The sequence below is a fragment of the Erythranthe guttata genome, chromosome 13 (assembly GCF_056151865.1).
Source record: "Erythranthe guttata isolate IM_541 chromosome 13, IM_541, whole genome shotgun sequence".
In the NCBI taxonomy this organism is placed as follows: domain Eukaryota; kingdom Viridiplantae; phylum Streptophyta; class Magnoliopsida; order Lamiales; family Phrymaceae; genus Erythranthe; species Erythranthe guttata.
Window position 1 is genome coordinate 6328726 of NC_142545.1, and position 12550 is coordinate 6341275.

Genomic DNA, 12550 nt, shown 5'->3' on the forward strand with positions numbered 1-12550 from the left:
CGTTATTTTCATGGTTCTAAATTGCTAATCCACATTACTTTTTCTTCCCTTGCCTCAATTTGACATTGACATAGTTGGTGTTTGCAAAAACTTTTACAAATAGATTATGAGTTTTTTTTCTCCCATAACCTATTTTTAGGTGTTTGTAGAACTGACTTTAGCTTTTGCATCTCTTAAAATAAGCTATTTTAAGCTATAATTTTAGGGGCAATTTTCTATAGGTCCCTCTATAATTTATGTGAATAGATCCAAGTCAAAATATTCATATTTTAATAAATTAATTATATTTATTATATCATAAATACCCTTAATCAAATCAAATCCCCAAAAATATCTCCACCAAATCAATTTTTCCCAAGAATATCTCTTCCAAATATTATCTAAAATAAAATTAATTCGTAAAATAAAAAATACGGTATTTACTGTACAAACTCAGGTTGAAAAAAACGCACCACCGCTACAAACCCCGCGCCACTGCCGCAGCTATGCCGTGTCCGCTTATGACTCTGTAAAATGCAAATAGCAAACTACTAATCAAAACTTGCATTATTGAATTCAAAAAAAACAAACTACCTATGAATTCGCCAAATGCAAATAGCAAACCGAACAAATAAAAAAATCAGCATCATATAATTACAAACAATAAAATGAAAATATGATATGCAATATCTAAATGCAAATAATAAAAAGAAAAATACAAAACAAAAATATCATACATATCAGAAAAATGCAAAAAACAACAATAAAATTATAAAAATATTCTATTAATGCAAAAATTGCAATTTGCAGTTTGCAACAAAATCTAATGTTATCGGTTGCAATTTGCAGTTTATATTTAATGCTGTAATTTGATTTTGTTGTTTCATTTTTTTGTCTTTATCTATTTATTGAACCAAAATCAATTAGAAATACAAACATACATTATAAACTCACTATAGATAAATACAAAACGAGAAAAAAAAACTCACTTTGTGCAAGCAAGGAGCGATTTATGTTTGTTGTCCGCTTTTAACTCTTTCACCGAAAAATCATCTAATAATGTAAAGCTCCCATCTTTTTTTTCTTCCCTACAACATAATCCCAAAAGAATGCGAATTCCAAAGGGAAACAAATCGAACAAATGTAATCGAGAAAGGGTAAAGAGAAAGAAAAAGTTGATCGGAAAAAAAAAATTGAAAAGGTGTTAATCGAAAAGAAAAAAAATCAGAAGAAAAAAGCGAGAGACACGAGATGGAGAGGAAGAGAAAAATGAGTGATTGTAGAAGAAAAAAGATACGTAAGATTGGAGAGAGATGGAGTGATATATGAGATTTGTTTTCTTATTAATTGATGGTGTTTATGTCCATATACTAATTGTTTTATCTTATTTATATTAATTTTTTGTGACGAATGACCTATGCCTATATTCATCTAACAACTAAGATCTCTACCTATATAAGTCCAGAATAAGGGGTGTCTAGCCAATTTTCCCATAATTTTAAAAGCACCTATGCACTTGTTTTTTCTATTTTAATTTATTTTTCAGATTTTTTGCTAATACCCCAAACTTTTAGAATTAAACACTTAATATCAACTTAACTCACAATCTCTAACTTATGTTTTTAAATAAGCTTTTTGCAAACAACACCATAAAATTGATTGCATTCGGTACCCATCAACCGCCAAAAAATATCTTATTTTTATTGGAAAAAAGAAAAAAAGATTCAATTTTGTAGCAAATTACCATGTATAAACTTTCCATTTAGGTGGTTATATGCGTGCTAGAAAATATGCATCATAAGAGATTTTTGTGGGTTTATACAATGCTACACCGGGTAAAATATATTGGATGTATTTCTATCATTCATATACACACATACATCCGTATTGGTGTATATAGATAAACGGTAATAAAATTACCCAATATATAAAAAATAAAAATAAAAAGAGATCTTTTGTGTTAAAAATAGGGTTAAATACAGTTTACACTTTACACCCTAAAGTGTACCATCTGTAAGTGTATCATCTGTAACACTTACCTTCCTAAAGTATCATTTGTAACACATACCCACTCAAGGTCAATTTAATTTGTATTTTAAATCTCAATGAATTAAAATTTTATTTTTTATTTAAAAGAATAACTAACAGAATAACTAAAAGAATAATTAAATTATACAACTAAAAATATGTGCTGATAAATAAAATATTTTAAAATTTAATGAAAAATATTTTCTTGCGTTGAGTACATATGTAATGAATAACATCTAATTGTTATTGGACCAATTAATCGAATACATTCATATCGATATTCTCAGAAATCAATACATAACTAATAGTAATATGGGTACTTTACAAATAAGCTCATCAATGAGTACTTATTCATAAAGAAGTCCAGACAATAAACTCTTTTACAAAAAAGTCCACACAAGATCCAGAAGTTTGTAAAAGACTAAAGTAGCCCCTCATACTTTAATAAGCTCCAATTTCATCCTTCAATTTAATCTAACCTCAATTTGACCCCAAATTTCACAAATTATTAAATTTGACCCAAAACACATTTTATGGACAATTTGGTCCGTCATCGCGTGGACGCCCGGTTTCCGGCGTTGACTGTTTTTTTAACATCTTTTTGCCCCCCGTTTAAACAATAATATTGCTATGATTGGCAGGAATATTAACTATATTAGTATTAAACACAATAAAATTAACTATACTACAGTTTAACACATTAATATTGCTACATTAATCTCTAGCGTAGTGATGTTAACACAACAAAACTCATTATTATTGTGTAATATAGTAATATTAATATGTTGACCATTCAACAAAGGTAAACATAATAAAAGCCCAAAATAATTAATATTACTGTGAGTGATAGTAATATTACTATAACAACAGTAATATTACCGTCAACCAGAGTAATATTATTGTGTTTACAGTAATATTAAAATAATAGACAGTAATATTATTACGTTACTCCGTGAATAACTCAAACAAAACAAAAAAACAACCAAAAAAATAATAATATTGATGTGGTTGACAGTAATATTATTAGCTATATTAATAAATATTACGTTTTATTAGAAAACACGTTTTATACTTAATCATATGTAAACACGCTTATATTACTTTACTATAAATATGAATAGTTAGTGGAGAATATAGGCATATAACAGAGTTAACAATTAGTCGTCTTCCCCAATGTATCTTCTCTCTCACTCTGTAGAACATACTTTATAATATTGAATTCAATTCCATGGAGGTTTACATATTATAACATGGTATCAGATTAAGAATTACATTTCCGCATTCAATCCTTTGTTCACATCGTGTTCTTTTCCATTTTCGTTTCGTTTGTGATTTCTTTGGTCTGCATCAATGGCGAATCCGCCCAATCCTGTTCAGTCTCGTTCACTCATCGACGATCCGTCGACTCCTTACTATCTTCATTCGTCTGACGGTCCCGGATTGATCCTGGTATCCCAATTGCTCACCGGAGATAACTACACCTCCTGGAGCCGCTTAATCACTATCTCTTTCACAGAGAATAATAAATTAGGGTTTCTCGATGGCACAATCATCAAACTTGATGCTCATGATGCGATTCTTCTCAATTCATGGATCCGCAATCAGAATATGGTATTTTCCTGGATTTTAAATTCTTTGTCGAAAAAAATTCAAGCCAGCGTGCTCTATTCAAACTCTGCCCAAGAAATTTGGGACGATCTGCGCTCACGATTCAGACAAAGCAATGGACCGCGTTTGTTTCAATTGAAGCGGATTGATGAGTCTAACGCAAGGAACACAATCTGTCAATGTCTATTATACCAGATTGAAAGCCATCTGGGATGAGATTTCTACGTTTCATCCTTCGAATATTTGCACGTGTGGTGCTCTTCAACAATTGCATGAATATTCCAATATGGAATATGTGATGCATTTCTTAATAGGACTTAATGATTCATTCCATCAAGCTCGTAGTCAGATTTTACTCGTTGACCCCCTGCCACCTATCAATCGTGTTTTTGCTCTCATGGTGCAAGAAGAGAGGCAACATTCCATCATGTCTGCCCATACAGATCATCTCACCATGCTTGCCAAGTCTGAACAATCCAAGAAGCCTTATGGACAACAGTTCTCTTCTCAATTCAATAAAGGCAAAGGGCGTCCGTTCTGTACTCACTGCAATGCTTATGGTCATACGGTGGAAAACTGCTATAAGATTCATGGGTTTCCTCCTGGTTTCAAGTCAAGAAAATTCAATCCTCCCACTGGAAATGGTACCTCTATCAATCATGCATCCGATCTTGATCACACCATTGGTGATCCATCTTCTTCTATGGATAACTTGTTGCAGAGCTTCAGTGTTTCTCATCGTTCTCTCATCATCTCCAAGGTGGTTCTTCTTCCCACACACAGTCTTTGGATGATCACACTAACAACAACATCACTTGTTGTGTATCAAGTAATATATGTAATCTTATCCTTAGTTGTGTTTTGCCCCCTGAACTGTCCTCCTCTAGTTGGATTTTGGACTCTGGAGCATCCAAGCATATATGTAATGACAGATCTATGTTTGATTCTTTACATGCCATTCATAATGCATATGTTCTTTTGCCAAGTCATACTTCCTTTCCAGTTAACCATATTGGTCATATCAAGTTTAGTCCTGACATTTTTCTGTACAATGTGTTTCATATTCCTCGTTTCAAGTTCAACTTGGTCTCTGTGAGTGCTTTGCTTTCAGGCACAAGTTCCACAATACTCTTTTATGATCAAGATTTTGTGATTCAGGACAAGTTGCAGAAGATGATTGGCAAGGGTGATAAAACACAAGGTTTATATGTTTTAAACAACACTTATCCTAAGATAGATTCTTTTCCCACTTGTTCAGTTTCAGCTTTTAGTGAGCTTTGGCATAGCAGATTAGGCCATCCCTCTACTCAAGCTTTATCTGTATCACATCCTCAACTTTCTATCAATAAATCCAATTTTTTCAGATTCAATATGTTACATTTGCCCATTAGCTAAACAAAGAAGGTTATCTTTTAATTCTCATAGATCTTTTTTGTACAAAATGCTTTGATCTAGTCCATTGTGATATCTGGGGTCCTTTTAAAATTCCTTCTCACTCTGGGCATAAATATTTTGCTACGATAGTGGATGAATATTCTAGATATACTTGGATTTGTCTTCTTCAAACTAAATCTGACATTTCTCAAGTTACTCATTCTTTTATTCACATGGTTACTAATCAATTTGGCACCACTATTAAAACTTTTCGGTCAGATAATGCACCTAAGCTTGCCTTCACTGACCTTTTTGCTAAGTTAGGCATTTTGCATCAATACTCTTGTGTTCAGACTCCACAACAAAATTCCGCTGTGGAGAGAAAACACCAGCATCTTTTACATGTTGCGAGATCCCTTTATTTTCAGTCCAAAGTTCCTATTCAGTTCTGGACTGATTGTGTGGTTACAACTGCTTATTTAATCAACATAACTTCTTCCAAACTGCTTCATAATTCTACTCCATTTGAAAGGCTTTATAATTCCCCTGTTGATTATTCTTACCTCAAAGTATTTGGCTGTTTAGTCTTTGCTTCATCTTTGCCAGCTGGTAGGTCCAAGTTTGAACCAAGGGCCAGAATATGTGTGTTTTTGGATTATCCATCAGGTGTTAAGGGTTACAAACTCTATGACATAAATAGTAAAGAGATTTTTCTCTCTCGAAATGTTATTTTCCATGAACATGTCTTTCCATTTGCTACTGACATTTTACATACATCATCTCTTGATCTTATTGATCCTTTTCCTGAACTGGTATTACCTAATTTTGATGTTTTGGCTAAACAAGCTTCACAGATTATTCAATTCACTAGAAATCACCGTGATGTTCACGATGTCTTAGCAGATTCATCATCTAGTGTTATGCTGCCAATACCCTCAAGGAAATCTACAAGAGCCATCAAAAAGCTTGCCTATCTAAATTCTTATCACTGTAATTCTGTCAATGAACACATCAAATATCCTCTTTCCGATGTTCTATCCTATTCTTCTTTATCCAACTCTTACAAGTCTTTTGTGATGAACATCTCCTTAGAACCTGAACCCAAGTTTTACCATGAGGCTGTCAAGCTCCCTGAGTGGAGAAAGGCTATGGAAGAGGAAATCATAGCCCTAGAGCACAATAATACTTGGATTGTCCTTCCCTTCCCTCAAGGTAAAGTTCCTATTGGTTGCAAATGGGTTTATAAGGTTAAAAGGAAAGCAGATGGGAACATTGAAAGATACAAGGCTCGTTTAGTTTCTAAAGGTTACACACAACAAGAGGGCATATATTATATGGATACTTTTAGTCCAGTTGCCAAGCTGGTAACAGTCAAAACTCTACTTGCCGTGTCCGCTTCCAAATGATGGGTTTTGCACCAACTAGACGTCAACAACGCCTTCCTAAATGGGGACCTCTTTGAAGAGGTTTATATGAGTCTTCCACTTGGTTACAAATCCAGTGCTGGTCATAATGTAGTATGCAAGCTAACCAAATCCCTTTATGTCTTAAAACAAGCCTCAAGGCAATGGAACTCTAAGCTCACTGAGGCAGTTTCCCAGCTCGGTTTCACACAATCCGAAGCTGATTATTCCTTGTTTACCAGAGGTAAAGATAATTCTTTTATAGCTTTGGTTGTTTATGTTGATGATATTATCCTTGCAGGCCCATCTTTGGATGAAATTTCCAAGACCAAATCACAGCTCAGCTCTCTCTTCAAGCTAAGAGATATGGGAGACTTCAAATATTTCTTAGAAATTGAAATAGCACGATCAGCTACAAGCTTATTCATTTCACAGAGAAAATACACACTTCAATTATTAGAAGAAAGTGGTACTCTTGCAGCCAAGCCAGTAGATCTTGCTATGGATGCCAACCAAAAGTTCAATTCCGAAGATGGAGAGATTTTACAAGACATTTCTCTCTTCCGCAGACTTATTGGCAAGCTTTTATATCTTACGACAACAAGTCCCGATATCACCTACGCCGTTCACAAATTAAGCCAGTATGTCTCTAAGCCACGTGAACCACACCTCAAGGTTGTTCACCATATTTTGCACCACCTCAAAGGTCATCCAGGTCAAGGTTTTTTTTACCCCATCGGCTCGCCAATCACACTTAAATCCTTCTCTGATGCTGATTGGGGCTGCTGCGAAGATACGTGCCGATCAACAACTGGCTTCTGTGTCTTTCTTGGTGACTCCCTCATCTCCTAGAAAGCCAAGAAGCAAGCCACCGTTTCCAGATCCTCCGCTGAAGCCGAATATCGCGCCATGGCCTCCCTCCCGAGTGAATTGGTCTGGTTGCAGCAAATCTTGTATTTTGGTTTCTCCCCTTTTTGTGTTGATAAATAAAAGGATATTAACACGCTTTATTAATGCATGTCAACAGTTACGCTATATTATGACAATTTATTTGAAAGCATCATAAAATATATTTTTTCTTAATTACAAGAAAATGATAAAAATAGAAACGCGAAAATCACCGATACTTTTAGTTTAAAGTGTCATAATAGAATACTTATTGAGACAACTTTTAAACCATGTCATATAAGGTGTCATTAAGGCGTCATTAAAGAGTGAATTCTAGTAGTAATGTTTAATTGTAAGAAAATAATTTTGGTCAAAAAAATTGATTTTGTATAATGGATGACGCATCAACGAACCCATTAACCCATCCCTAGGCCCAAGGTTGGATATCAACCAACACTAAAACAATCTAAGTTGGGTCAATAATAATTTTCAATATTTACTAAAGTCGGTTAGTTGGATTGGGTTGGTTTAATGATCGGTAAAATCAATCAATCCAACCCACAGACAACCCCACTCCTATGTGTACCCCTCATTTGATGAGTTTAGGTTTAAAAGTACCCTTCCTCTCAAACTTTGAGCTCTCATTTTTTTTTCTTTTTTCATGTTTTAGATATTTAATCTCCTACTCTAGAGGCTAGATATTTGTATTACTTGTTGGCCGTGTCCGAAACGACATTCGGAATTTCGACCATTTAACCACCGAGCGATGACGGGCCCACTGTCATGCCACTGCGAGGCGAGCTGCCAAATGTTGTGCACGGGCCTGTCGAGCGTTGCATGTTGCCTCCTCCTGCTGGACTTCGCACCGAGTCTGCCGTGTTCCGTCCAATCCCCTAACTCGCCCTACTCGCCCACGCAGTCAAGAGCTACTCGCCCAACATGCCAAGCTCTATGCCAAACCATGTTGTCGAGCCACTCAATACCCATGAGTGAGTTGCTGATCGATGCCCGGCGAGATGTTTAGTGTCGTTCAAGGGCTCCTATTGTTTACTTGGATATTAACACACGATTATTTACAACTATTGTGTTATTTTTTTATCTTGGGAAAATGTTGGTTGTACGGCCTTTTATTTTGTTTTTACTTCCACTATTAGCGTACAGTGTTCAATATCTCACTCGTTAATCCCGATCCTATTATCTTAAGTGAAAATTATCGGTGACTGCTTAACATTTATTACATGACGAGCTTACGTACATGAGAAATTGACGCATCAAAATAAATTAAGGTTCTCAAACTATAACAATTTTCTTTTTTTGTGAAAAATAATTATAAAGTTTTATTTGTGTTGATGTGTAGTATCATTTACGAGTAGTAGCTATTGCGGAATGTGAAACCCCTCCAATGCTCAAGTTAGTGAATAGGCTCAAGAATTAAGGGAAGATAATAACATACATTAAAAATACTGGTTCTTGGATTTATTTTTAAGTTTAATTGGTAGAATCATAATTCAAATCTTGATTAAAGACATAAATGGGCTTCTACCTTTAAGCACATGGGATTAACCCCATTAGCTAAATTATTTATAAATGGGTTGAATTTTTGAATAGCAAATGGGGTATATGTATTATGTTATATGTATATTTCAACTTGATTATAACAATTTCATATATTACTATGACCCATGACCCAATTACGAGAAGAATTGAATTTTGACTAAATTATATATACACGTGATCTTAATCAAATTTATCAAAATTATGGCACTCGTTAGTCAAATAACAAAATATATTACTGTAACTCAATAAATACATTCATATTCTCAAACAACAGAATATTATTGTAACTAAATTTGGTTTTCATATTCAGAATTGAACACATTAATTATTTACACCAAATTCTATTTTCTCAATCATTTTCCATAAATCCTATTTTCCAAATATTCACACCCTCTACTACTACGTCAACTCCTCCCTCTATAAATATATTGAACAAATAGAAAGGAAGTTCATCGACCTCCAAATTATATATACATATATTTACACTCATGGGGGGTGCTATGTGTTTTATATCTGCATTGTTATTTGTTGTTTTTGTTTCACTTTCTAGGAATGTGGACGGAGAAATAGTGCAAAAGGCCGGAGGGTGTGATTTATTCGAAGGAAATTGGGTTTGGGATGATTCTTATCCTCTCTATCACTCGTCGCAGTGTCCGTTTTTCGAAGATCAGTTTAACTGCGAGAGGAATGGTCGGCCGGACAAAGACTTCATGAAGTATAAATGGCAGCCCACTGGATGCAAGTTGCCGAGGTATATATTTTTAATTACCATCACATTTTATAGGATATAATTTTTCATTGCAAAATGGGCTTCTTTATAGTATTTTTCTTTTCCTTTTTTTTTTTCTTTTTTTTTTCTATGGTTGTTGCTGCAGAGAAAAAAAAGCCGTTGGCTTGCAAAATAATAATAATAATAATAATAATAATAATAATAATAATAATAATAATAATAATAATAATAATAATAATAATAATAATAATAATAATAATAATAATAATAATAATAATAATAATAATAATAATAATAATAATAATAATAATAATAATTCCTTTTCAATTTGATGAAAATACGAAATTGATATAATTTACAAATTCTTTTATATATTAGAAACTAATTAATATAATTAATGTGTTATTTTGTTGTAGATTTAATGGTGTTGATTTCATGAGAAAATTAAAGGGTAAGCGGCTAATGTTTGTGGGAGATTCACTGAGTTTGAATCAGTGGCAATCTCTCACATGCTTGCTTAACGTAGCAGTGCCCCAAGCTAAGCACATTTCGTACACCAAAGACGGTCTTTCGAATTTTACTTTTCCGGTGAGATTTTATTTATTTATTACTTTTAATTTTACATTCCAAGTGAGATTTCATTTATTTATTTACTCATTTCAATTTTTAAATGAGTTACTACATTTGGACGACAAGATTTAAGAAAATGATTCATCAATTTCAAATATGTAAAATTCATTAAGATTGTTATAATTGATTCATTTCACAATAAATTTCAAATTCTTAGTTATTGTAGTCGACATCAAATTCGATCTCAATTCGGAGTATTTTAAAAATTATTTCACAATTCTCTTCTAAAACCAAAACCCTTCAATTCAAACACACTCGTAAATAATTGAATTTACTTAATATTTTTTTTTTTTTTTGGAATTTTATCGAGTTTTAAAATGATATAAAATGTAATTTGATCGTAAGTTAAATATAATTTGATGCAATATATGTGTAGGAGTACGATGTATCGCTATTGTTCTTCCGAAACGCATTCCTCGTGGACATAGTGAGTGAGCCTCGAGGAAGAGTGTTGAAGTTGGATTCAATCAGCGCAAGCAAAATTTGGGGAGGAATGGATGTTGTTATTTTTGACTCTTGGCATTGGTGGCTTCACTCCGGCAGGAAACAACCGTAAGTATTAATTCTTTTCTTTGTTTCCGGCCTCGTTTTCCCCCAATTCACTTACGTCTTATGTATATTTTTTGATTTTCCAGATGGGATTGGGTTGTGTATGGTAACACCACAGTTAAAGACTTAGACCGTATGACTGCATACGAGAAAGCACTGAATACATGGGCTAAATGGATCGATTCTAATCTCGATTCTTCCAAAACTCAAGTCTTCTTCCAGGGTGTTTCTCCGGATCATGCTGGGTAAATTTACACATGTGCCCTTATATTTATACATAACGACATACACACATAGGTGCACGTGTATAATTATAAATATTTATGTACCCACGGTTTGAGTCGTTATATGATTGATATTTGCATATAGTGCAAATTTATGTTTCAATCGTATGTAAAATTCACAATACCTGTGTACGTACACAATTGCTATGAATATACGTACGTATGCTTAATTTGTATACTTTTGGATGTAATTCAATGCAGTGGGCCAGGGTCGAGTGAAAAAGGTTGTGAGGGACAAACAAAGCCACTGACAAGTCCAGGAAGCCCTCATCCAGCAGAGCAGGTGCTCGAAAAAGTGTTGAAAGGAATGAGTAAACATGTCAATTTGTTGAATATTACAAGGCTTTCACAACTGAGAATAGATGGACACCCTTCGATTTATGGCCGATTTAAAGGTCAAAAGACTAATGATTGCACTCATTGGTGTCTCAGTGGGGTTCCGGATATCTGGAATGAGATCTTGTACGCTATGTTGGCTTAAAATCTAAAAAAAAAAAAAAAACGATCCAACTATTAAACTTTATTTTTCTTTATTGAATGCTTATAAAGCAATAATGCATTTGGCTGCGTTCAGAATATATGCACCCATCTCGCTATAAAAACTTTATATCGAAAAATAGTATAAAGTTTTTTGTCAAAATACTTCTTTTTCTTCACTTGGTACCAACTTTTTAATTTTTCTCCTCTAGCATTTTCAAATTGCATCTTTAACGTGACGGAAACAATACTAGACAAGCAATGATATAAGTCCTGAAAACACATATCATTAGAGGGGTAAAATTGGTTTCTCGGGTTCACGAAATTACAAAATACATTGACTAATAAAATTGATTCTACCATCGGTTACTGAAACTCGATAGAAATACAACTAATAAAAACTACCGCCAAATGGAGGGAGAGTACGCTAATATGGTCAAAATAGTATCAAACAAATTTAAAAATAGCCACTGTGTTTACAATTAAAACCATAAGACTAATACTAATGCTATACGGCTTGATCCCTCGGGTTCCCAAACTTGGCTCAACTTCTACTTGCCGGGGCTGGCCGGGGCATGTGCCCAAGTTACGTACACCAAGCAGCACGTATATGAGTGCAACTCTAATAGTTGGACATAAAATGGGGACGTCAAACACCCATTTGATATCAGCAGAGTTTTGAGGCCACTTATAAATTTTTTGACATCAATGTTCCAGTTTTGGACCTGGAACCGAATCGCTCGGGGCGGGTTTGGGTATCTAAATGGGTTTGGGGCGGGTAATAGGTTTGAAAAATTGGACCCGAACGGTTCTGGGTCGGGTAACAGGTTTTATAAGAATCGACCAATAACCGATCATTTGATAAAAGTTAGGTTGGTCTTGGTAAGCCCTATGAAGTTTTTCCCGCTCATTTGATAGTTTAACTGTCCTTTATTTAATTAATTAATTTTACTTATATTTTATTTAATATAATCAAGTTTAATATTTTATTAATAAAAGTAAGATTGTTCATGGTAAACTATAGGAAATGTTTCCCACTCATT

At 33.9% G+C, this 12550-nt stretch overlaps 1 protein-coding gene across 1 annotated transcript; it reads left to right on the plus strand.

Moving 5' to 3' along the window:
- Nucleotides 1-9325: 9325 nt before the first annotated feature.
- On the plus strand, nucleotides 9326-11511 carry TBL43 (TRICHOME BIREFRINGENCE-LIKE 43). The gene is made up of 5 exons (XM_088812345.1): nucleotides 9326-9588; nucleotides 9984-10155; nucleotides 10574-10749; nucleotides 10833-10991; nucleotides 11247-11511. Exons 1-5 carry the CDS (start codon nucleotides 9326-9328, stop codon nucleotides 11509-11511), a joined length of 1035 nt encoding a protein of 344 aa, XP_088668471.1.
- The last annotated feature ends 1039 nt before the right edge of the window (nucleotides 11512-12550 follow it).

What these genes read in the sequence shown, in the direction of transcription:
- TBL43 (XM_088812345.1), top strand. Translation starts at nt 9,326, where the DNA reads ATGGGGGGTGCTATGTGTTTTATATCTGCATTGTTATTTGTTGTTTTT. An exon ending in TTTCGAATTTTACTTTTCCG is followed by an intron (nt 10,156 to 10,573) that starts GTGAGATTTTAT and finishes ATATATGTGTAG; the next exon opens with GAGTACGATGTATCGCTATT. An exon ending in GTTTCTCCGGATCATGCTGG is followed by an intron (nt 10,992 to 11,246) that starts GTAAATTTACAC and finishes GCCAGGGTCGAG; the next exon opens with TGAAAAAGGTTGTGAGGGAC.